This window comes from Bos javanicus, chromosome 7 (genome assembly GCF_032452875.1).
Source record: "Bos javanicus breed banteng chromosome 7, ARS-OSU_banteng_1.0, whole genome shotgun sequence".
Taxonomy (NCBI): domain Eukaryota; kingdom Metazoa; phylum Chordata; class Mammalia; order Artiodactyla; family Bovidae; genus Bos; species Bos javanicus.
The window spans coordinates 9,409,834-9,436,979 of NC_083874.1; the positions used below are offsets into that span (position 1 = coordinate 9,409,834).

The 27,146-nt window shown below is 39.3% G+C and overlaps 1 protein-coding gene and 1 pseudogene across 1 annotated transcript; both read left to right on the plus strand.

Annotated features, from left to right (window-relative positions):
- Positions 1-1,013: 1,013 nt before the first annotated feature.
- Positions 1,014-1,985, plus strand: LOC133251833 (olfactory receptor 7A17-like). The gene has a single exon (XM_061424610.1). The coding sequence runs from the start codon at positions 1,014-1,016 to the stop codon at positions 1,983-1,985; it is 972 nt and encodes a 323-aa protein (XP_061280594.1).
- A 918-nt stretch (positions 1,986-2,903) lies between these two features.
- On the plus strand, positions 2,904-26,666 carry LOC133251834 (olfactory receptor 7A17-like; annotated as a pseudogene).
- The last annotated feature ends 480 nt before the right edge of the window (positions 26,667-27,146 follow it).

Sequence of the window (27,146 nt, forward strand, 5' to 3'; positions counted from 1 at the left end):
TTAGCCTGCATATATTCTTGATTTTTTTCAGTTCTCTTCTATAGTTGATTTGTAGTTTCATACCATTGTGATCAGAAAATGAATCATGAAATTTCAGTCTTCTGAATTTATTAAGACTATTGTTTACCAACATATGGGAAACAGTACTCTTGAGAAAGTTCCATGTGCACTTGAGAAGAATGTATATTCTGCTGCATTTGGATGGAATGTTCTGTACAAATCTGTCATGTCCATCTGGCCTAATGAAAACATAAGGCTGTTGTTTCTTATTGATTTTCTGTCTCAATGAGCTATGCAATGATGTAAAAGGAGTGTCAAAGTCCTCCTCTATTATTGTGCTACTGCCAATTTCTCCATTTAGGTCTCTTAATACTTGCTTTATATATGTCAGTTCCTCTATTTTAGATGGATGTATCTTAACAACATTTAGTATAACTTTATCTTCTTCATTTTTAAGGTCTTTCTGAACTCTCAGTTTGAAAAAAAAGCACCCTCATCCACTGTCTTTACACTTTTTTTATACTATTCATAGAATCTGTCACCATGTGGCATGCTATAAGATATTTATGTGCTTATATTCTTTATCATTATTTTTTAGCTTTTCTTTCTCAGAATTTTAAACCTAGAAAATGGCTAGTATTCAGCGTATATTTCTCAAATAGATAAAAATATTTCTCATTAAAACTGTGTAATGCATGATCCCTTGAGAGAAAATCTGAAAGCTTTCTCCACATCATAATCTAACTGGGACTACCTTACCAATTTAGATCTGTTTTTTCCACTTAGGTCAGTATTATGCCTCTCTCTCTAACAGAATTCCTAGTCAGAGATGTTACAAAACATCCTTTAAATGTGAGGATTCATTAAAAATACAGATGAAAATATGGATGAATAGATAGGTAGGTAGAGATAGATATAGATGTAATTGTAGCATTTTCAAATGAATAATGCCCATTTGGGTAAAAATGATTCATGCAATTTTTTTTTTCATTCCTAGTCATCAACACCATAACATGATACCAGGAAATGATACACAAGATTCAGAATTTCTTCTTCAGGGATTATCAATGAAACCAGAGCTACAGCCCCTCATATTTGGGCTTTTCCTCTTAATGTACCTGATCACTGGGCTTGGAAACCTGCTCATCATTCTGGCTGTCAGTTCAGACTCCTACTTCCACACCCCCATGTACTTCTTCTTCTCCAACCTGTCCTTTGTAGACATCTGTTTCACCACCACAACAATCCTAAAGATGTTAATTAATATACAGAGCCAGAGAAAAGCTATATCCTATGAAGGCTGCATCAGTCAGATGTATTTTTACATGCTCTTTGCAGTGCTGGATGATTTTCTTCTGACCATGATGGCCTATGACAGGTATGTGGCCATCTGCCACCCCCTGCACTACACAGTCATCATGAACCCTCGACTCTGTGGACTTTCAGTTCTGCTATCCTGGATCATTAGTACTCTGCTTTCCTTGTTAGAAACCTTACTTGTGTTACGGCTGTCTTTCTGTACAGATTTGGAAATCCCTCACTTTTTCTGTGAAATCAAGCAGATTGCCCAACTTGCCTGTGATGATACGCTTCTTAATGATACCATTATGTATTTTACAGCAGTGCTGTTTGGTGGTGGTCCCCTGGCTGGTATCCTTTACTCTTACTCTAAGATAATTTTCTCCATACATGGAATCTCATCACCTCAGGGGAAATATAAAGCAGTCTCCATCTGTGCATCTCACCTCTCAGTTGTCTCCTTATATTATTGTTCAGGCCTGGGAGTGTACCTTAGCTCTGCTACTGCTCCCCACAACTCTCATTCAAGTGCAACAGCCTCTGTGATGTACACCGTGGTCACACCCATGCTGAACCCCTTCATCTACAGTCTCAGAAACAAAGACATAAAAAGAGCTCTGAAAAGAGTCATTCACATGGTAGTTATAAACAGGGAAATTGTTCTGGGTTTGAAGAAGCATTCTTGAAGAAGACCTCAAGCTTTGGAACAAAAACTCCTATTCTTTGATTTTACTGTGGATGTTGAGCTTGCTTTTTCTATTTATTTCCTGGAATTTCTGTTTCTTTGACTTTTACACTTTAAATAAATTGTGCACTCACTTTCTGAAGCTTTTTCCTCTCTCTGATGAAAAGACAGGTATCCCCATTATCCACTTTCCTATTTTCAAAAAGTTTTTCCTAGCCTAAGAGCAGAAAGACTTTGAAAGTCTGGTTAATTTCATGGTGCTACATGAATTACTTATGAATAATTTCATCTCAGATGATATATGCACATGCATGCATGCTCAGTTGCTTCAGCTGTGTCCCACTCTTTGTGACCCCATGGACCACAACCATGGATTCTCCAGGTGAATATACTGGAGTGGGTTGCCCTGCCCTCCACCAGGGGATCTTCCCAACCCAGGCATTGAACCCACGTCTCCTGCATTGCAGGCAGCTTCTTTACCACTGAGACATTAGGGAAGCCCCATGACATATGTATTATCTCAAATATTTTCAAAAGAACTACAAATACTGGAAAATGGATAACAAAGTGTCAATAAGCATATATTATCATAAATATTTTAAATGCCAATGAGCTAAATGTTTCAATTAAAGACATAGGGTGGCTGATTGAGTTAAAAAAAAAAAAAAAAAACAAGACTCTTCTATCTTCTCTATGCTGTTTATAAGAAACTCACTTCAGAGCTAAAGAACCACAAAGAATGATAGTAAAAGGATGGAAAAGATATTTCATGCATATGGAAATTAAAAGAAATAGGAGATATGGAGAACATTATCTTAGGGGGAAAAAAATAGACTTTAAAACAGACGCTAAAACTTGGTGTTTGTGCTTGGCTGAGGAGCCAATGAGGCCAAGCTACTATCTGTGGGATTATGACTGAATGCCTCGAAGTCAGAATCCCGCCCAGGCTGAAGGATTCGGCAGCACCACAGGAGCCTTAGATAGCCAGTACCCTGCCATCTCCACCAACGGGCCACGGCGCACGACCCTTGGGGCGTGGCATGGCATGCCCTGCCCCGCGAACGGACTGGGGTCTAGTGCAGATAATCCTTTGTCCTGGGACATGGGGAGCTGCTCCTGCCTGTCACGCACCACACATTCATGCGGAACCTGGTGCTAAACCATTCCTAGTCAACCTGCTTCTGGGTGGAGGTTTCCTTTGTAGCTGAGCAGCTCCCTCCCTGCGATCTACTTTTGACACAAGGGTTTGTAAGGGGGAAAAAAGTAGAAATTTAAAAAGATAAAAGAAAAAAAAGCCAAAACTAAATATAAATACATTATATAATATTAAAGTCATCAATACAAGAAGAGTGCATAATAGTTGCTAACATATAGGTGTTTAGTACGGGATTCCCATGTGGTGCTAGTGGTAAAGAACCTGACTGCCAGTGCAAGAGATGTAAGAGTCATAGATCTGATCCCTGGGTTGGGGAAATTCCCTGGAGGAATGCACGGCTACCCATTCCAGTATTCTTGCCTGGAGAACCCCATGGACAGAGAAGCCTGGCAGGCTACAGTCCATAGGGTCACACAGTGTTGGACACTACTGAAGTGACCTAGCACAACCCACACACATGTAACATAATATAGGAACACCTGGAAAAGACCCCAACGATGGGAAAGATTGAGGGCAGGAAGAGAAGGGAGCGACAGAGGATGAGATGGTTGGATGGCATCACTGACTCAATGGACATGAGTTTGAGCAAACTCCAGGAGATAATGGAGGACAGGGAAGTCTGACATGCATGCTTCAGTCCATGAGGTGGCAAAGAGTTGGACACAACGCACTGACTGAACAACAACAGCGGGAAGTTGCTGTTGAGCACAGGGAGCTCAGCTGGGTGCTCTATGAAGACTTATAGGGGAGAGGGTAAGAAGGAGACTCAAGAGGAAGGGACGTATATATACTTACAGCTGTCGCATGGCAGAAGCTAATACAATTTAGTTTTGATACAACAATACAATACAGAAACTACACTGTAAAGTAATTATATTCCAATTAAAATTTTGTTTAAAAAGACAATCATGGTCAATCTTAATATATTGACGTCAGCTGGTTAACAACTTCCCTCTATCTACCAACTCAATCCCCCTCCTTATATAAAATAATATATTCTAAGGTTCTGTGGATTAGGATGTGGCCATTCTTTGGTGGCTCTTATTCTGATGATTAAAAAGTATCTTTCAGAAGTATAGTATTCAGAGTCACTTAAGTGCCCTTATATGAAAGAAACAAAGCCAAAATTTATCATGGCCTCTGGAATGAGTAAATATCATTCTTTGAAAATTACATACAAAGGCCTTTTTTGGGTGAAAAAGGCTTAAAACTATCTACTCTAGACTCTAACAAAGGATCACAGACTTACTACCCAAAGAATGGTCCACAGACCAAACCCTGAATGTATTATCATCACCCAGAAGTTTGTTAGAAATTCAGCATCTCAGGGCCAATCAGGACCTACTGAGTCAGAATCTGCATTATAACTACAATCATAGGGGATTCTTATGTACAGTGAGTTTGGAGAAGCATTGGACTAGAATAGGTATTCTCATCTTCTCCCTGTTAACCTTGGGACATACATAATAATTATTTGTTTTCTGTTCTATCCCACACATTGTGGGTGTTAGCAGCACTTTTTCAGATATCACCAAATATCCCCAGGGGTAAAATGATCTCTGGTTGGAAACCAGTGGCCCACAGAGAACTGGGAATATCCTGACAGAATTCCAGTCAAGGTTCCCATCCTTCACTCAATTTATATCTTGGGCAAGTCACTAAATTCCTCCAAGTCCAATTTCTTCACTGGAGTACATACAATACAACATCATAGAATGAACTTTCATAAAGATTAATTATAATCTGCAAACACAGGTTACATGGCTTAAGAAGAGATCTAAATGTATCTGCTCTTTTTGATTTTTTTATCTTTGTTATTTTTTAGATTTTTTTCCTTTTAATTTAAATTTATTTATTTTAATTAGAGGCTAATTACTTTACAATATTGTGTTGGTTTTGCCAAACATCAACTTTTTTTTTTTTAATGAGGCACTAAATGACAACCCCTAATTTTACTTACTTAATTTGTGATACAAGTATAAAAATCCTACTTGTTTAAGCAAAAGTTTCATGAAGCCAAAAGGTATAGTGTTCAAAATTTCATATTAAAGAATCCAATTCTTTGCTTTGTTAAAAGGGTAACAGCAATTTTCTGCAGATATAGGACTCTGTCACCACCACAAATTAATGCTTTGAAGATCCAAAGGACCTAATCAAGACAGGTTCCTCAGTCTTATTTTTGAGAAAATGTGGACTCATAGTAGAATAAGGCACTAGGAGGTTATACCTCTAGATGGTACTAGAGTTCATGGAGAAGGATTGATATTAATAGTATTCACTTGATTTGTGACCTAGTCTCTTGGGAACAGAGAATCATTAAGAGGAACTTTAGTCTAGACCAGTGCACTGGGGGAAATCACATGCTTGAGGCTGGAGTAACAAGAGGGAAATATCCCTAATGACCAGATCTAGGCATCCATAAATATCTCCTGCAGTCCCTCAGCTTCTACATCCTTGAGTCGAAGGAGACATACTTGTTGTGTTGAAGTCCTGTGTCTGTAAAGGAACTGGCACTTCACTCCTTACTGCAGTCTTCTCTGAGAACATAGCTACAGACTTCATCTTCAACTATGCAGGGAGGATTTCAGACTTCCAGAGACCTTCCAATCAGACTGTGTCTCCATGTGATCCTGGAAACACACGGCTCCTTCAGGAAAGATTCAGAGAGACTGCAAGCTGAGAAATTTTACCTGAAAGTCATAAGAGATTGTAATGAGCATAGCTCAGAGCCAAGATTTGGACGTGTGTGTTGGTCAACTAATTTGTAAATACATTATAATATGTTAAAAAGATAAATGTCCTTTAGACTTAGCAATACAGAGATCATTCTTGACAATTAAGTGATGAGAATGGAATTAAGTGGGTAAAAGTTGGTTTGGAGGCATAAAGTGGTTCCAATAAAATTAGAACATATTCAGTTCAGTTGCTCAGTTGAGTCTGACTCTTTGTGACCCCATGGACACCAGGGGCCTCCCTGGTGTAGCATGCCAGGCCTCCCTGTCCATCACCAATTCCCGGAGCTTACTCGAACTCATGTCCATCGAGCTGGTGATGCCATCCAACCATCTCATCCTCTGTTGTCCCCTTCACCTCTTACTTTCAATCTTGCCCAAAATCAGGGTCTTTTCCAGTGAGTCAGTTCTTCAAATCAAGTGGTCAAAGCATGGAGTTTCAGCTTCAGCATCAGTCCTTCCAGTGAATATTCAGGACCGATTTCTTTTAGGATTGACAGCTTTGATCACCTTGCTGTCCAAGGGAATCTCAATAGTCTTCTCCTACACCACAGTCATAATAACTGCAGTGAAGTGAGCAAATGTTTTCTGCCAGGTGATTTTCTATAAGCTCTGAAATATTAAAAACTCCTCGACCAACTCCTTAGGAGGATTTTCCCTTGTCATATAAGAGGAAACTGGAGAAGGAAATGGCACAAAATCCCATGGATAGAGGAACCTGACGGGCCACAGTCCATGGGGTCAAAAGAGTCAGACACGACTGAGTGACTAAACAACAACAACATAAGAGGAAACAAGGCCTAAAAGTTTTACCATCTGTCCAGAGGGAAATACTCAAGAGATGTGTGTAAATTTGTTAAGGCAGAAGCAGAATGGCATTTGACAACCACATTTGATATTGGTCCAGCATTTGATCACCTTACATTCGACATGATTCGAGAAAGAAGAGTCTTGATGGAGAAGAACTAAAACATCTATGTGCATGCGTGTGCATGCTGTGTTGCTTCAATCACGTCTGACTCTTTGGGACCCTCTGGACTGTAGCACACTAGGCTCCTCTGTCTGTGGGATTCTTTAGGCAAGAATACTGGAGTGGGTTGCCATGCCCTCCTCCAGGGAATCTTCCTGATCAAATCCAGAGATCAAATCCAAGTCCAGGGATCAAATCCATGTCTCTTGTGTCTCCTGCACTGCTGTACAGGCATGTTGTTTACCACTAGCGCCACCTGGGAAAATACCTCCATCTGACTCTAACACTGGACCACAGTCCTAATACTCTAAGACTCTTCCAAACAACAAGACCTGCAACATCAACAACATCTGGGAGATTGTTACAGATGCAGAATCTCTGGGCTACTCTAGACCTGCCAAATTAGAATCTGTATTTAATGATAAGATTCCCTAGTGACTCATATACACACTGATTTTGGGAGAATGTCTTGTGAAGAACTGTGTTTCTCAACTTCACCGCAGTTGACATTGTGATGGATACTTCCTTGTGATGGGGCCTGTCCTGTACTTTGCAGTTTGCTGACCTGCATCCTTGGATTCAACCCACTATGTCCAGGAACTCTTCCTCTTGTGGGAAAATCAAATATTTCTCCCCATACCCCCAAGGGTCCTCTGGAGACAAAATCATCTCTGATTGAGACCACTGGCCTGGTGTAAGAGAACTGAGAAGTATTTTGTATTCTAAACTAAGTGCATCCCTTACTCAGTTCATAACTTTGGAACAACCACGTAACACTTCTGAACCACAAATCTGCAAATTTAGAATGAAGCCCATAATTGTCCCATACCCATTGGTTGGACTTTTGCAAAAAATGATCTAACCGTGTCTTTTATGATTATCAATTTTTTAATAAATAGAGGGCTTTTTTGCAATACAGAAAATAAATGACTAATAAACCCCAAAATATATCCAGTATCCCAGGCAGTAAAATCACTACAAAGGAAAATCTTTGCCATCTGCCTGTTTGCATAGTAAATGCAATTCAAATGCCAACTTTTCATTTATATTAAAAGCATGAAACTCTTGATTGATGTATCAAAAGCATTCTTTTTTGTTTTTAAAATCCTTATAAAACAAGGATTATTTTAATGATTATTTTATAGCAAAGGAACACAGTTCTTTTATTGAAGAATAAATTAAAATTTTCTGGAGATATCAGGAGCTGTGTTCCTACCACAAGTCAATATTTCAGACTCAAAGGACCTAATCAAGGCAGGCTTCTCTGGCTCAGCTTTGGAGAAATCTTTGACTCAAGATTGTTAAAAACGATCCATGTTTCACCCTTGGAAGCCAGAAGAGTTCATGGAATGGCAATAAGCATTGGATAGACCTGACATCTAAACTAATCTCTTGGGAACAGCAAATCAGCACAGAAAATTTCCATTCTGTCCAGACATGCTCCCATGAGGAAATGTGCTCAGGGTTGGAGTTATAATGAAAATGAGCAGATATAGTGAATATAAAGACCTTTAAATCTCTCCACTGCTGCAATGAGTGAGGAAGTTCAACCTTGAGCTGGAGGGAGCATAGTTTTTGCATTTGGATTCCTAAATTAAGCTCAGGTACTCCTTCCTTCTTTCTTGCCTGGAGACAGAGTTTTAGCCCCAAGTGCTTCATCAGGCATCCAGGGAGAAATTTGGACTTCCACATAGAGACCTTCTCAGCCTTCCCATCCAGGTCTGATAGAAACTACAGGAAAAAGCCAGAGAGGATTAAACCCAATATTATTTACCTGAGGTCACTGGAAAATCCAAACAGCTGGCCCAGAGCCTTGAGATCTCCATGTTTGTTTGCTTGATTGGCAAATTAACCTATTTATTTAGTGATAAGTCTCTACCGTACTCAGCAATACAAAGAATAATGCTTCTTATTAAGTTTTGGGGATGAAAACCTGTTGGATGAGACTCAAGAAAAAACAGAAACTCTGAAATTTTCCAGAATTTTGTAACGTATAGGTGTAGGAAAATAGACTTAGTTAAGGAAGAATTTGCTGTTAGGTGAGAACATTTCATTTTTTTTTAAATTTTAACATAGGGTATATTTGATGATGTTCTGTCTTTATTAGAAAGATCCAGATCAATAGAAGTAACTATGAAATTGCAAGTCCAGTTATTGAGATTCATATTTCATAGAGTCTTCTCTCACACTGAGTATTCGCTTGGAAAAATTGCATTTACTATGCAAACAAGAAGATGATAAAGAGTTTTACTTTGCAATGATTTTATTACCTTGAAGACTAGATATATCTGAGGGTTTATTAGCCATTTACTTTCTGTACTGAAAATTGTCTATGGATGTTCTTTGCTTTATGTATTGGTATCTGAGTGCTTTTACTTTTTCTGCTTTATTTTTTTCCATATAATTTCCTTCATAACTTATTTAATTTCTATCTCTGAGATAAAAAGCCAGGAATTGTGCTCCAACATAAGGAAAAATGGAAGAGTGAGATGTATTTTAAATACCTTGACAAGTCTTCTTGCTGGAAATAGAGATACGTGCTACTTCTCTCTCTCTCTCTTTTTTAAATTAACCTTTTTTTATTTTTATTGAGGATAATTGCTTTACAGAATTTTGCTGTTTTCTGTCAAGCCTCAAAATGAATCAGCTATAGGTATACATATATCCCCTGTCTTTTGAAACTCTCTCCATCTCCCTCCCCATCTCACCCCTCTAGGTTGATACAGAGCCCCTGTTTGAGTTTCCTGAGCCATATAGCAAGTTCCCACTGGCCATCTATTTTACATATGGTAGTGTAAGTTTCCATGTTACTCTTTCATACATCTCACCCTCTCTCCATTCTTCCCTTCCCCCACGCAGGTGTGTCAGGCACCATTTCTGTGACTCCATTTCACCCAAAACTGCTGTAAACTGCAACTACTTCCACTACTCAGGATTATCAACCCCTAGTCTCCTTTATTCCTTTTTTTTAATTTCATTCCTTCAATTTTTATTTTTTTTTTTTTTTTTTTTTTTATTCTTCCAATTTTATTTTATTTTTAAACTTTACATAATTGTATTAGTTTTGCCAAATATCAAAATGAATCCGACAGGTATACATGTGTTCCCCATCCCGAACCCTCCTCCTCCTCCTCCCCATACCATCCCTCTGGGCCGTCCCAGTGCACCAGCCCCAGGCATCCAGCATCATGCATCGAACCTGGACTGGCAACTCGTTTCCTACATGATATTTTACATGTTTCATTGCCATTCTCCCATCTTCCCACCTCTCCCTCTCCCACAGAGTCCATAAGACTGTTCTATACATCAGTGTCTCTTTTGCTGTCTCGTACACCGGGTTATTGTTACCATCTTTCTAAATTCCATATATATGCGTTAGTATACTGTATTTATGTTTTTCCTTCTGGCTTCCTTCACTCTGTATAATAGGCTCCAGTTTCATCCACCTCATTAGAACTGATTCAAATGTATTCTTTTTAATGGCTGAGTAATACTCCATTGTGTATATGTACCACAGCTTTCTTATCCATTCATCTGCTGATGGACATCTAGGTTGCTTCCACGTCTTGGCTATTATAAACAGTGCTGCGATGAACATTGGGGTACACGTGTCTCTTTCCCTTCTGGTTTCTCAGTGTATGCCCAGCAGTGGGGTTGCTGGATCATAAGGCAGTTCTATTTCCAGTTTTTTAAGGAATCTCCACACTGTTCTCCATAGTGGCTGTACTAGTTTGCATTCCCACCAACAGTGTAAGAGGGTTCCCTTTTCTCCACACCCTCTCCAGCATTTATTATTTGTAGACTTTTGGATCGCAGCCATTCTGACTGGTGTGAAATGGTACCTCATAGTGGTTTTGATTTGCATTTCTCTGATAATGAGTGATGTTGAGCATCGTTTCATGTGTTTGTTAGCCCTCTGTATGTCTTTTGGAGAAATGTCTATTTAGTTCTTTGCCCATTTTTGATTGGGTCGTTTATTTTCTGAGTTGAGCTGTAGGAGTTGCTTGTATATTTTGAGATTAGTTGTTTGTCGGTTGCTTCATTTGCTATTATTTTCTCCCATTCTGAAGGCTGTCTTTTCACCTTGCTAATAGTTTCCTTTGATGTGCAGAAGCTTTTAAGGTTAATTAGGTCCCATTTGTTTATTTTTGCTTTTATTTCCAATATTCTGGGAGGTGGGTCATAGAGGATCCTGCTGTGATGTATGTCGGAAGTGTTTGCCTATGTTCTCCTCTAGGAGTTTTATAGTTTCTGGTCTTACGTTTAGATCTTTAATCCATTTTGAGTTTATTTTTGTGTATGGTGTTAGAAAGTGGTCCAGTTTCATTCTTTTACAAGTGGTTGACCAGATTTCCCAGCACCACTTGTTAAAGAGATTGTCTTTAATCCATTGTATATTCTTGCCTCCTTTGTCGAAGATAAGGTGTCCATATGTGCGTGGATTTATCTCTGGGCTTTCTATTTTATTCCATTGATCAATATTTCTGTCTTTGTGCCAGTACCATACTGTCTTGATAACTGTGGCTTTGTAGTAGAGCCTGAAGTCAGGTAAGTTGATTCCTCCAGTTCCATTCTTCTTTCTCAAGATCGCTTTGGCTATTCAGGTTTTTTGTATTTCCATACAAATTGTGAAATTATTTGTTCTAGCTCTGTGAAGAATACTGTTGGTAGCTTGATAGGGATTGCGTTGAATCTATAAATTGCTTTGGGTAGTATACTCATTTTCACTATATTGATTCTTCCAATCCATGAACATGGTATATTTCTCCATCTATTAGTGTCCTCTTTGATTTCTTTCACCAGTGTTTTATAGTTTTCATATATAGGTCTTTAGTTTCTTTAGGTAGATATATTCCTAAGTATTTTATTCTTTCCGTTGCAATGGTGAATGGAATTGTTTCCTTAATTTCTTTCTGTTTTCTCATTATTAGTGTATAGGAATGCAGGGATTTCTGTGTGTTGATTTTATATCCTGCAACTTTACTGTAGTCATTGATTATTTCTAGTAATTTTCTGGTGGACTCTTTAGGGTTTTCTATGTAGAGGATCATGTCATCTGCAAATAGTGAGAGTTTTACTTCTTCTTTTCCAATTTGGATTCCTTTATTTCTTTTTCTGCTCTGATTGCTGTGGCCAAAACTTCCAAAACTATGTTGAATAGTAATGGTGAAAGTGGGCACCCTTGTCTTGTTCCTGACTTTAGAGGAAATGCTTTCAATTTTTCACCATTGAGGATAATGTTTGCAGTGGGTTTGTCATATATAGCTTTTATTATGTTGAGGTATGTTCCTTCTATTCCTGCTTTCTGGAGAGTTTTTATCATAAATGGATGTTGAATTTTGTCAAAGGCTTTTCTGCATCTATTGAGATAATCATATGGTTTTTATTTTCAATTTGTTAATGTGGTGTATTACATTGATTGATTTGCGGATATTGAAGAATCCTTGCATCCCTGGGATAAAGCCCACTTGATCATGGTGTATGATCTTTTTAATGTGTTGTTGGATTCTGATTGCTAAATTTTGTTAAGGATTTTTGCATCTATGTTCATCAGTGATATTGGCCTGTAGTTTTCTTTTTTGTGATCTTTGTCAGGTTTTGGTATTAGGGTGATGGTGGCCTCATAGAATGAGTTTGGAAGTTTACCTTCCTCTGCAATTTCTGGAAGAGTTTGAGCAGGATAGGTGTTAGCTCTTCTAAATTTTGGTAGAATTCAGCTGTGAAGCCGTCTGACCGGGCTTTTGTTTGCTGGAAGATTTTTGATTACAGTTTCAATTTCATGCTTGTGATGGGTCTGTTAAGATTTTCTATTTCTTCCTGGTCAGTTTTGGAAAGTTGTACTTTTCTAAGAATTTGTCCATTTCTTCCACGTTGTCCATTTTATTGGCATATAATTGTTGATAGTAGTCTCTTATGATCCTTTGTATTTCTGTGTTGTCTGTTGTGATCTCTCCATTTTTTTTCTAATTTGTTGATTTGATTTTCTCCTTTGTTTCTTGATGAGTCTGGCTAATGGTTTGTCAATTTTATTTATCCTTTCAAAGAACCAGCTTTTGGTTTTGTTGATTTTGCTATGGTCTCTTTGTTTCTTTTGCATTTATTTCTGCTCTAATTTTAAGATTTCTTTCCTTCTACTAACCCTGGGGTTCTTCATTTCTTCCTTTTCTAGTTGCTTTAGTGTAGAGTTAGGTTATTTATTTGACTTTTTCTGTTTCTTGAGGTGTGCCTGTATTGCTATGAACTTTCCCTTAGGACTGCTTTACCGTGTCCCACAGGTTTTGGGTTGTTGTGTTTTCATTTTCATTCGTTTCTATGCAAATTTTGATTTCTTTTTGATTTCTTCTGTGATTTGTTGGTTATTCAGCAGCGTGTTGTTCAGCTCCATATGTTGAATTTTTAATAGTTTTCTCCTGTAATTGAGATCTAATCTTACTGCATTGTGGTCAGAAAAAATGCTTGGAATGATTTCTATTTTTTTGAATTTACCAAGGCTAGCTTTATGGCCCAGGATGTGATCTATCTTGGAGAAGGTTCCATGTGCGCTTGAGAAAAGGTGAAATTCATTGTTTTGGGATGAAATGACCTATAGATATCAATTAGGTCTAACTGGTCTATTGTATCGTTTAAAGTTTGTGTTCCTTGTTAATTTTCTGTTTAGTTGATCTATCCATAGGTGTAAGTGGGGTATTAAAGTCTCCCACTATTATTGTGTTATTGTTAATTTCTCCTTTCATACTTGTTAGTATTTGTCTTACGTACTGTGGTGCTCCGTGTTGGGTGCATATATGTTTATAATTGTTATATCTTCTTCTTGGATTGATCCTTTGATCATTATGTAGTGACCTTCTTTGTCTCTTTTCACCGCCTTTGTTTAAAGTCTATTTTATCTGATATGAGTATTGCTACTCCTGCTTTCTTTTGGTCTATTTGCATGGAAAATCTTTTCCAGCCTTCACTTTCAGTCTGTATGTGTCCCTGTTTTGAGGTGGGTCTCTTGTAGACAACATATGTAGGGGTCTTGTTTTGTATCCATTCAGCCAGTCTTTGTCTTTTGGTTGGGGCATTCAACCCATTTACATTTAAGGTAATTACTGATAAGTATGTTCCCGTTGCCATTTACTTTATTGTTTTGGGTTCAGTTTATACACCATTTTGTGTTTCCTGTCTAGAATATCCTTTAGTATTTGTTGAGAGCTGGTTTGGTGGTGCAGAATTCTCTCAGCTTTTGCTTGTCTGAAAAGCTTTGATTTCTCCTTCATACTTGAATGAGATCCTTGCTGGGTACAATAATCTGGGCTGTAGGTTATTTTCTTTCATCATTTTAAGTATGTCTTGCCATTCCCTCCTGGCTTGAAGAGTTTCTATTGAAAGATCAGCTGTTATCCTTATGGAATTCCTTGTGTGTTATTTGTTGTTTTTCCCTTGCTGCTTTTAATATTTGTTCTTTGTGTTTGATCTTGTTAATTTGATTAATATGTGTCTTGGGGTGTTTCTCCTTGGGTTTATCCTGTTTGGTACTCTCTGGGTTTCTTGGACTTGGTGATTATTTCCTTCCCATTTTAGGAAGTTTTCCACTATTATCTCCTCAAGTATTTTCTCATGGTCTTTCTTTGTCTTCTTCTTCTGAACCCTATGATTCGAATGTTGTAGCGTTTAATATTGTCCTGGAGGTCTCTGAGATTGTCCTCATTTCTTTTAATTCGTTTTCTTTATCCTCTCTGATTCATTTATTTCTACCATTCTATCTTCTAATTCACTAATCCTGTCTTCTGCCTCTGTTATTCTACTATTGTTGCCTCCAGAGTGTTTAATTTCACTTATTGCATTATTCATTATATATTGACTCTTTTTATTTCTTCTAGGTCCTTGTTAAACCTTTCTTGCATCTTCTCAATCCTTGTCTCAGGCTATTTATCTGTGATTCCATTTTAGTTTCAAGATTTTGGATCAATTTCACTATCATTATTCGAATTCTTTATCAGGTAGATTCCTATCTCTTCCTCTTTTGTTTGGTTTGGTGGGCATTTATCCTGTTCCTTTATCTGCTGAGTATTCCTCTGTCTCTTCATCTTGTTTAAATTGCTGAGTTTGGGGTGTCCTTTCTGTATTCTGGCAGTTTGTGGAGTTCTCTTTATTATGGCGTTTCTCACTGTGTGGGTTTGTACAGGTGGCTTGTCAAGGTTTCTGGTTAGGAAGCTGTGTCGGTGTTCTGGTGGGTGGAGCTGTATTTCTTCTCTCTGAGTGCAATGAAATGTCCAGTAATGAGTTATGAGATGTCTATAGTTTTGGGGTGACTTTGGGCAGCCTGTATCTTGAAGCTCAGGACTGTGTTCCTTTGTTGCTGGAGAATTTGCTTGGTATGTCTTGCCCTGGAACTTATTGGCCCTTGTGTGGTGCTTGGTTCAGTGTTGGTATGGAGGCATTGATGAGCTCCTGTCAATGAATGTTCCTTGAGTCAGGAGTTCCTGAGTCAGGGTTTGGACTTAAGTCTCTGCTTCCGATTATCGGTCTTATTTTACAGTAGTTTCAAAACTTCTCCTTCTATACAGCACCATTGATAAAACATCTACATTAAAGATGATAAGTTTCTCTACAGTGAGGTCACTCAGAGAGTTCACAGGGTTATGGAGAAGAGAAGAGGAGGAGGAGTTAGAGTGACCCAAATGAGATGAGGTGAATCAATTGTGGAGAGAGGGCTAGCCAGTAGTCACTTCCTTATGCACTCCACAACTGGACCCTCAGAGATGTTCACGGGTTATACAGAGAAGAGAAGAAGGAGGAAGGTAACAGAGGTGGCCAGAAGGATAAAGGGAGGAAAGGAGGAGACAGATCCAGCCAGTAATCAGTTCCTAAGTGTTCTCCACCGTCTGGAACACACAGAAATTCACAGAGTTGGGTAGAGTAGAGAGGGTTAGGAGAGACACAGGCGACCTGGTGGAGAAAAAGGAGGTCCCAAGGAGAGAGAGCAGTCAAGCCAGTAATCTCACTCCTAGTGAAAATGGGTCCTGAAGATTGGGTCCTTAAAGGTACAAAATTGGTAACAAATACACAAAAGCAAAATTAAAATCTAGAGTAGAGTTTGAATTTCAAAATACGATGTTAAAGAAAGAAGAAGGAAAGAAAGAGAGAAAGAATGAACAAACAAAAACAAACAAGGTCGCGAAATTATAAAGAAAGTACAGGTACAAAATTGATAACTAATACAGAAAGCGAAAATTAAAATCTAGAGTATAGTTTGAATTTCAAAATACGATGTTAAAGAAAAGAAGAAGGAAAAGAAAGAGAGAAAGAACGAACAAACAAAAACAAACAAGGTCGCGAAAATTATAAAGAAAGTACAGGTACAAAATTGATAACTAATACAGAGAGCGAAAATTAAAATCTAGAGTATAGTTTGAATTTCAAAATACGATGTTAAAGAAAAGAAGAAGGAAAGAAGAGAAAAAAATGAACAAACAAAACAAACAAGGTCGCGAAAATTATAAAGAAAGTACAGGTACAAAATTGATAACTAATACAGAAAGCAAAATTAAAATCTAGAGTAGAGTTTGAATTTCAAAACACAATGTTAAAAAAAAAAAAAAAGAAGAAGAAAAATAAAGAGAAAACAAACAAACAAATACGAACAATGTCACAAAAATTATAAAGAAAATACAGGTACAAATTGATATCAAATACCAAAAGCATAAATTGAAAATCTAGAGTAAAGTTTGAATTTCAGATATACAATGTTATATAAAAGAAGAGAAAGAAACAGAAGAAGAAGAAAAAAAAAATCACAGAAATTATATAAAAAAAACTATAGGTACAAAATTGATAACATATACCAAAAGCGAAAATTAAAAATCTAGATAGAGTTTGAATTTCAAAATACAATGTTAAAGAAAAGAAGGAAAAAACAAAAACCAACAACAACAAAAAAAACCAACAAGGTCAAAAAATTATAAAATATATATATATGAAGTTTGCTGAAGAAGAAAAAAATAGGGTCTTTTTTTTTTTTTGCAAAGTAATAGGTTATAAAGTGAAAATTAAAGGAACAATAGAGGACTTAATTTTTTTTTTTAATTAAAAAAAAAGAAAAAAAAAAGAAAGAATGATCGTAAAAATAATAAAATATATCTAGGACTTTTTGTTTCTTTTTTGTGGGTGTTGTGGGTTCAGTTCATTTTGGCTAGTTCCTTGGTCAGATTTATATTTCTCAAGATCTATAGGCCCTTCCTATGTAGTCCGTAGTAACCACAGGGTTTTGATCTATTGCCTGTAGCTTCCAAGGCGTTTCCTCTGTTATATCTTCTTCTGTTTGCTAGTCTCTTCAGTATCTGGTTTCCGCCCTGACTCAAGGGCACGGTGGAGGACACTTTTTTTTTTTTTTTTTAGGCTTACTTGTTCAGTCGCTGTGGGGAGGAGGAGGAGGTGCAAACAAATAACACTGGCGTGGGCTCGCAGTGCCTCAGCCACCCTGGGTCTGCCCCGCTCACGGCGCGTGTAGCCTCCCTGTCCACACTGCTCGGACTCTAGGTTGTTCCGCCGGAACAATCCGAGGCTGGCCCTGGGCTGCATGCACCTCCCAGGTCCAAGCCGCTCAGGTTCAGGCACTCGGGTAGTCCTCAGAGGCGCAGACTCAGTTGGGCCTGCGTTTGTGCTCTTCCAGGTCCGAGCGCCAATTTGCTCTTCCCAGACGGCGCCAATGCTGCGACTTATCGCCTCCCGCCACTCGGTTATCTGATGTAAACCGGCGCACCTTCTCAGGCAGATGTTGACCGTCAGACCCCAAGAAGTTTAGTTAGCAAGAAGCCTGCTTACAATTTTATAGATAATGTCTCTCTGGGGCTGCGATGCCCCTTCCGGCTCTGGCTGCCTGTCACCGGAGGGGAAGATCTGCAGCCGGCTATCTCTGTTCAGTCCTTTGTTCCGTGCGGGGCCTGGCGGTCTTAGGTTAGGCTGGCTTTTCGTGGTAGGTATCCCACAGTCTGGTTTGCAGCCCAAATTATTTCGCTCAGATAGCGCTCAGGGTATTCAGGCCAGATTCTTACTCAGCGATGCAGCCCACGCCGCGCCTCCTGCAGCCCGATTCGCTAATGGCGGATGCAGGCGTCTGCGCTGCTTCTCTGCTGGGGAGTTACCGTAGGGCTCGCAATCTGCGAGTTTTAAATTGTTTATTTATTTTTTCTCCCTGTTATGTTGCCCTCTGTGCTTCCAAAGCTCGGCACAGATTTGGCAGTGAGAAGGTTTCCTGATGTTTGAAACTTCTCTTTTTAAGATTCCCTTCCCGGACGGAACTCCGTCCTCCTCTTTGTCTCTTTTTTTTTTGTTTTTAATATTTTTCCTACCTCCTTTCAAGAGTTGGGTTGCTTTTCTGGTGCCTGATGTCCTCTGCCGCATTCAGAAGTTGTTTTGTGGAATTTACTCGACGTTTAAATGCTCTTTTGATGAATTTGTGGGGAGAAAGTGTTCTCCCCGTCCTACTCCTCCGCCATCTTGGCTCCTCCCCTCCATTCCTTCAATTTTTAAAACAAGTGTGCTATTTGACATTTAAATCTTATTTGTGTATACAATGTGTGTGTTGGGTTGTGTGAAACTTGATGAATTTTGAGCAGTAAAATCTATCTATATTTTGCCCTCCCTTCCATGGGTTTTCAAGCATAAAAAGTTGTTCTACATCCATAGATGTAATAAACCACCTTTTAGATGCATTGCCATCTTACATCACATATCCTTTATTACTGTTACCTTTTGCCTTTACTGATTAGATCTATTTTTAAAATATCAATCATTTGCAGCCATCTTGTGGAACCCATTCTTTTGAATTCAATCAAAGATTGCATGTGGGCTTCCCACGTGGTTCAGTGGAAAAGAATCTGCCTGCCAATACAGGAGACATGGGTTCAATCCCTGGGTTGAGAAGATCCCCTGGAGAAGGAAATGGCAACCCACTCCAGTATTCTTGCTTGAAAAACCTCATGGATAGAGGAGCCTGGCAGGCTACAGTCCATAGAGTCACAAAGAGTCAGACATGACTGAAGCGACTTAGCATGCATGCATGTATGATGCACTCTGATATTTTGTGTTTTATTTATTCAATTCTACTTTATTCTTTTTTATTGAAGTATAGTTGATTTACAATATCATGTAGTTGCAGGTGTACAGCACAGTCGTTCAATTTTACACACACACACACACACACACATATGTATATACACACACACACATTCTTTTTCAGATTCTTTCCTAATAGGTTATTACAAAATATTGAGTGTGATTCTGTGCTATAGTGTAGGTTTTTTTTGTTATCTATTTTATATACAGTAGTGTGTATATGTTAATCCCAACCATCTAATTTACCCTTTCCTCTTTCCAGTTTGGTAATCATAAGATTGTTTTCTGTATCTTTGATTCTATATCTGTTTTGTAAATACATTCATTTGTATTTTTTATAAGATTACATGTATGAATAATATCATATGATATGTTTCCTTCTCTACCTGATTTACTTCCTTTGTAATGATAATCTCCAGGTTCATCCATATTGCTGCAAATGGTATTATTTATGGCTGAGTAATAGTGCATTGTATATATGGTCCACATCTTTATCTATTCAACTATCGATGTATATCTAGGTTGCTTCCACGTCTTGGTTTTTGTAAATAGCGCTGCAATGAACATTAAAATCCGTGTATCTTTTCTGATTATAGTTTTCTCCATACATATCCCCAGGAGTGGAGTTGTGGGGTTATATGTTAGCTCTAATTTAGTTGTTGTTGTTATGTTTTTGTTGTTCTTATTGTTGTTTTTACCTGCATACTGTTCTCCACAGTGACTGAACCAATTTACATCCCCACTAACACTGTAGAGGGATTCCTTTTTCTATACTCTATCCAATATGTATTATTTTGGGGCTTTTTGATGATGGCCATTCTGATTGTGAAGAAAGCTGAGCGCTGAAGAATTGATGCTTTTGAAATGTGGTGTTGGAGAAGACTCTTGAGAGTCCCTTGGACTGCAAGGAGATCCAACCAGTCCATTCTGAAGGAGATCAGTCCTGGGTGTTCTTTGGAAAGAATGATGCTAAAGCTGAAACTCCAGTACTTTGGCCACCTCATGCGAAGAGTTGACTCATTGGAAAAGACTCTGATGCTTGGAGGGATTGGGGGCAGGAGGAGAAGGGGACACCAGAGGATGAGATGGCTGGATGGCATCACGGACTCAATGGACGTGAGTCTGGGTGAACTCCGGGAGTTGGTGATGGACAGGGAGGCCTGGCGTGCTGCGATTCATGGGGTTGCAAAGAGTCAGACATGACTGAATGACTGAACTGAACTGAACTGATTCTGACTGGAGTGAGGTGATACCTCATTATAGTTCTGATTTTCATTTCTATATAATTAGTGATGTTGAGCATCTTTCATGTGATGTTTGGCTATCTACATGTCTTCTTTGGAGAAATGTCTATTTAGATTTTCTTCCCAGTTTTAATTTGGTTTATTTTATTCTTGTTGTTGTCATTCAGTCATCTAGTCAAATCCAACTCTTTGAGACCCATGTACTGTCATGCCAGGCCTCTCTGTCCCTCACCATCTCCCAAAGTTTGCCCCAGTTCTTGTCCATTGCATCGGTGATGGCATCCAGAAATTTCATCTTCTGATACCCTCTTTTCCTCTGCCCTCAATCTTTCCCAGCATCAGGGACTTTTCCAGTGAGTCAGCTGTTCACACCAGATGACCAAAATACTGGAGTTTCAGCTTCAGCATCAGTCCTTCAAATGAGTATTCAGGGTTGATTTTCCTTAACATTGACTGGTTTGATCTCCTTACTCTCCAAGGGATGTTGTTTTACTATTCTGGGCATCATGGGGTTGTAACTGGTGATTAAATGTGCCAGAATCAAGGAAACTTTATCATAAACTATAGGGACCACCTGAGCTTATTTGATCCTTTTCCCTCACATATTTTTTTTCTGTTTTACTTTTTTTCACATGAGTTTTTATTGTTTTTTAAATGCTGCACACAAAATGGTCATATTAAAATGGAGCCCCATATTTAAATGTCCATGGGTGACTTAACAACAGAAATTTAGGTATTGTTTCTACAGTTTTAGGGGAAAGATAATCTCATATTGAGAGCCTGTCTTGTATCACTGTTCCTAATTACTGTGGCTGAGGGTAAGAATAGCTGGTAGTAGCATTGCCCTTGGAGGCCTCTGTGTGTGTGTGTGTGTGTGTGTGTGTGTTGTGGGGAATGAGCAGTTCTCAAGACAGGGAAGAGTACCTGAGCACAGAGCTTCCAGTATGGGACTCTTATAACACAGGTGCCAGAATATTAATCAACATTAAAAATAAGGAAGGGACTCATTTTTATTCATAGGATTTCTTAGAAACAAAATAGATAAAGTGAAAGTATACAACATGTATTAAGAAAGACCCTGATGCTGAGAAATGTTGAAGGCAAAAGGAGAAGGTGGCAGCAGAGGATGAGATGGTTAGATAGCATCACCAACTCAATGGACATGAGTGTCAGCAAACTCCAAGAGACAGTGAAGGACAGGGAAGCCTGGCATGCTGCAGTCTATGGAATTGCAAAGAGTCAGACATGACTTAATGACTGAACAATAATACAACATGTGAGTAGGCATTCCTCGGGACTTGAAGTTTCAGCTGTAACAAGGAGCCAAGCCCTTCACTCCAAGCTCGGACACCATCTCTCAACACTTGCCTTCTTCTACATTCCCCTGCATGTGCAACTGCTTCATTTTGAGCCTAAGTATTCTGAAACAAGTGCCTTTTCAAGACCTTTCTTCTGGGCATTGTCTCTGTCCAGCCCACAGTTCCCTAAAAGATATCATATCTCTAGCCCTCTCTTCCCTGAGATCTATGTTCAAATAGTTGCAAATCTATCTCAGTTGAGTTCAGTCACTCAGTCGTGTCCGGCTCTTTGCAACCCCATGAATCGCAGCTCGCCAGGCCTCCCTGTCCATCACCAACTCCCGGAGTTCACCCAGACTCACGTCCATCGAGTCAGTGATGCCATCCAGCCATCTCATCCTCTGTCATCCCCTTCTCCTCCTGCCCCCAATCCCTCCCAGTATCAGAGTCTTTTCCAATGAGTCAACTCTTCGCATGAGGTGGCCAAAGTACTGGAGTTTCAGCTTTAGCATCATTCCTTCCAAAGTCATCCCAGGGCTGATCTCCTTCAGAATGGACTGGTTGGATCTCCTTGCAGTCCAAGGGACTCTCAAGAGTCTTCTCCAGCACAACAGTTCAAAAGCATCAATTCTTCGGCGCTCAGCCTTCTTCACAGTCCAACTCTCACATCCATACATGACCACAGGAAAAACCATAGCCTTGACAAGAATGACCTTTGTTGGCAAAGTAATGTCTCTGCTTTTGAATATGCTATCTAGGTTGCTCATAACTTTCCTTCCAAGGAGTAAGTGTCTTTTAATTTCATGGCTGTAGTCGACATCTTAACTGATTTTGGAGCCCCAAAAAATAAAGTCAGCCACTGTTTCCACTATTTCCCCATCTATTTCCCATGAAGTGATGGGACCGGATGCCATGATCTTTGTTTTCTGAATGTTGACCTTCAAGCCAACTGTTTCACTCTCCACTTTCACTTTCATCAAGAGGCTTTTGAGTTCCTCTTCACTTTCTGCCATAAGGCTAGTTCATCTGCATATCTGAGGTTATTGATAATTCTCCCAGCAATCTTGATTCCAGCTTGTTCTTCTTCCAGCCAAGCATTTCTCTTGATGTAGTCTGCATAGAAGTTAAATAAGCAGGGTGACAATATACAGCCTTGATGTACTCCTTTTCCTATTTGGAACCAGTCTGTTGTTCCATGTCCAGTTCTAACTGTTGCTTCCTGACCTGCATACAGGTTTCTCAAAAGGCAGATCAGGTGGTCCGGTATTCCCATCTCTTTCAGAATTTCCCACAGTTTATTGTGATCCACACAGTCAAAGGCTTTGGCATAGTCAATAAAACAGAAATAGATGTTTTTTCTGGAACTCTCTTGCTTTTTCCATAATCCAGTGGATGTTAGCAATTTGATCTCTGGTTCCTCTGCCTTTTCTAAAACCAGCTTGAACATCTGGAAGTTCATGGTTCACATATTGCTGAAGCCTGGCTTGGAGAATTTTGAGCATTACTTTCCTAGCGTGTGAGATGAGTGCAATTGTGCAGTAGTTTGAGCATTCTTTGGCATTGCCTTTCTTTGGGATTGGAATGAAAACTGACCTTTTCCAGTCCTGTGGCCACTGCTGAGTTTTCCAAATTTGCTGGCATATTGAGTGCAGCACTTTTACAGCATCATCTTTCAGGATTTGGAATAGCTCCACTGGAATTCCATCACCTCCACTAGCTTTGTTTGTAGTGATGCTTTCTAAGGCCCACTTGACTTCACATTCCAGGATGTCTGGCTCTAGGTCAGTGATCACACCATCGTGATTATCAGGGTCGTGAAGATCTTTTTTATACAGTTCTTCTGTGTATCCTTGTCATCTCTTCTTAATATCTTCTGCTTCTGTTAGGTCCATACCATTTCTGTCCTTTATCAAGCCCATCTTTGCATGAAATGTTCCCTTGCTATCTCTAATTTTCTTGAAGAGATCTCTAGTCTTTCCCATTCTGTTGTTTTCTTCTATTTCTTTGCATTGGTCACTGAAGAAGGCTTTCTTATGTCTTCTTGCTATTCTTTGGAACTCTGCATTCAGATGCTTATATCTTTCCTTTTCTCCTTTGCTTTTCACTTCTCTTCTTTTCACAGCTATTTGTAAGGCCTCCCCAGACAGCCATTTTACTTTTGTGCATTTCTTTTCCATGGGGATGGTCTTGATCCCTGTCTCCTGTACAATGTCATGAACCTCATTCCATAGTTCTTCAGGCACTCTGTCTATCAAATCTAGGCCCTTAAATCTACTTCTCACTTCCACTGTATAATCAAAAGGGATTTTATTTAGGTCATACCTGAATGGTCTAGTGGTTTTCCCTACTTTATTCAATTTAAGTCTGAATTTGGCAATAAGGAATTCATGATTTGAGCCACAGTCATCTCCCAGTCTTTTTTTTTTTTTTTCTGACTATATAGAGCTTCTCCATCTTTGGCTACAAACAATATAATCAATCTGATTTCGGTGTTGATCATCTGGTGATGTCCATATATAGAGTCTTCTCTTGTGTTGTTGGAAGAGGGTGTGTGTTATGACCAGTGCATTTTCTTGGCAAAACTCTATTAGTCTTTGCCCTGCTTCATTCTGTATTCCAAGGCCAAATTTGCCTGGTACCCCAAGTGTTTCTTGACTTCCTACTTTTGCATTCCAGACCCCTATAATGAAAAGGACATCTTTTTTGAGGTGTTAGTTCTAAAAGGTCTTGTAGGTCTTCATAGAACCATTCAACTTCAGCTTCTTCAGCATTACTGGTTGGGGCATAGACTTGAATTACTGTGATATTGAATGGTTGGTTTGCCTTGGACATGAACAGAGATCATTCTGTCGTTTTTGAGATTGCATCCAAGTACTGCATTTCAGACTCTTTTGTTGACCATGATGGCTACTCCATTTCTTCTGAGGGATTCCTGCCCAGAGTAGTAGATATAATGGTCATCTGAGTTAAATTCACCCATTCCAGTCCATTTCAGATAGCTGATTCCTAGAATGTCAACATTCTTTCTTGCCATCTCTTCTTTGACCACTTCCAATTTGCCTTGATTCATGGACCTGACATTCCAGGTTCCTATGCAATATTGCTCTTTACAGCATCGGACCTTGCTTCTATCACCAGTCACATCCACAGCTGGGTATTTTTTTGAATTGGCTCCATCCCTTCATTCTTCCTGGAGTTATTTCTCCACTGATCTCCAGTAGCTTATTGGGCACTTACTGACCTGGGGAGTTCCTCTTTCAGTATCCTATCATTTTACCTTTTCATACTGTTAATGGGGTTCTCAAGGCAAGAATATTGAAGTGGTTTGCCATTCCCTTCTCCAGTGGACCACATTCTGTCAGATCTCTCCACCATGACCCGCCCATCTTGGGTTGCCCCATGGGCATGGCTTAGTTTCATTGAGTTAGACAAGTCTGTGGTCCTAGTGTGATTAGATTGACTAGTTTTCTGTGAGTATGGTTTCAGTGTGTCTGTCCTCTGATGCCCTCTTGCAACGCCTACCATCTTACTTGGGTTTCTCTTACCTTGGCCGTGGGGTATCTCTTCACAGCTGCTCCAGCAAAGTGCAGCTGCTGCTCCTTACCTTGGACGAGGGGTATCTCCTCACAGCCACCCATCCTGACCTTCAACATGGGATAGCTCCTCTAGGCCCTCCTGCGCCCGTGCAGCCACGGCTCCTTGTATGTGGGGTTGGACCTCCTGGCCGCCGCCCCTACCTCGGAGGTGGGGTAGCTCCTCTTGGCCATTCCTCGGCTGTCGCAGCCTGGCACTCTCGGCTGCTGCCCCTGAAATCTCAACACCATGTAAAAGTAAATGCTCTTCTTTATATCTGATTTATTTTTCCTCACAGCACCTGACTTCATCTCATTTAAAAAAAAAAAAAATCATGAATTATTTTTGCTTGTATTCTTTCTCCATCACTGAATTATAGGGACTATTGTGTCTCAGCACTGTATACTCTTTGTTCAGAAGTCGGTCAATTCTCAGCTTGTACTTAGGAATGCTTGACAAAATTATTCATTAAAAATGTAAATGGTTAGTCTGAATATGGGATGGGAATTGTTAGTTAGGGATGGCATAGTAAATCACTTGAAGGGGAAACTTCCATACCAAAATTATGGATATAAGATTTTGAATGCAAAACATAAATAGTAGAATTTCAACAGTATTTGTGATGCAAAATTTGAGATAATTAGTCATATCATTTGTTGTTTCTTGACAGTCAACTCCACAACATTGAACCAGGAAATGATACTCGAATTTCTGAATTTCTTCTTCTGGGATTATCAAAGGAACCAGAACTGCAGCCCCTCATTTTTGGACCTTTCCTTTCCATGCACCTGATCACTGTATTTGGAAACCTGCTCATCATCCTGGCAGTCAGCTCAGATCCCCACCTCCACACTCCCAAGTACTTCTTCCTCTCCAACCTCCTCCGTAGACATCTGCTTCACCTCCACCACCATCCCAAAGATGCTGTGGACCACCTAGATACAGAGCCAAGGTATAACCTATGAAGGCTGCATCACCCAGATGAATTTTTTCACACTCTTTGCAGTATTGGACATGTTTCTCCTGACCGTGATGGCCTATGACCACTTTGTGGCCATCTGTCACCCCCTGAACTACACAGTCAACATGAAGCCCTGGCTCTGTGGATTGATGGTGTTGATGTCCTGGATAATCAGTGTCTTGAATTCTTTGACTCAAAGCCTAATGGTGTTGTGGCTATCCTTATGTACAGACTTGGAAATCCCCACTTTTTCTGACAAATTAATCAGGTGGTCCACCTTGCCTGTTATGACACATTCCTTAATGACATGGTGATGTATTTTGCAGCTGTGATGTGTGGTGGTTCCCTCAGTGAAACTCTTTACTCTTATTCTAAGGTAATTTCCTCCATACGAGGAATGTCATCACCTTGGGGGAAATATAAAGCATTTTCCACCTATGCACCTCACCTCTCAGTTGTCTCCTTATTTTATTGTACAGCCTTAGGAGTATATCTTAGCTCTGCTGCTTCCCACAGCTCACACTCAAGTACAGTTATCTATGTGATATACACAGTGGTCACACCCATGCTAAACCCCTTCATCTACAGTCTGAGGAACAAAGACATAAAGAGGGCTCTAAAAAGAATCACTGGAGTGGCAGTTAGATAAGGGCCAATTGTCCTGGAGCTGAAGAAGTGCCTGTGGTTATAGGGCTCAAACAAAGAGAGCCAGAAATTGATACTGTTTGATCTGACTATGGATGCAGAACTTGCTCCTTCTATTTATTTCCTAGAATTTCCATTTATCTGAATTCAACTCCTCTGTACAAATTAAGTAGCTCAGCTTACCGAGCTTTATTATGAATAATGCATTTAAAATTTTGATACGGGCTGCACTGAGTCTGTAGAATGCTTTGGGTAGTATGAGCATTTTAATAATATAAAGTTTCACAAACCATGGACACTTTATACTTCTTCATTTATTGATCTTCTTTAATTTCTCAGCAGCATCTTACAGTTTGTAGCATAGATGTCTTTCACTTCCTTGGTAAAATTTATTTATAAATATTTTATACTTTTGGATACTATTATAAATAAAATTGTTTTTCTTTTTCTTCTTCTTATTATTTTTTTCTCTGATAGTTTGGCA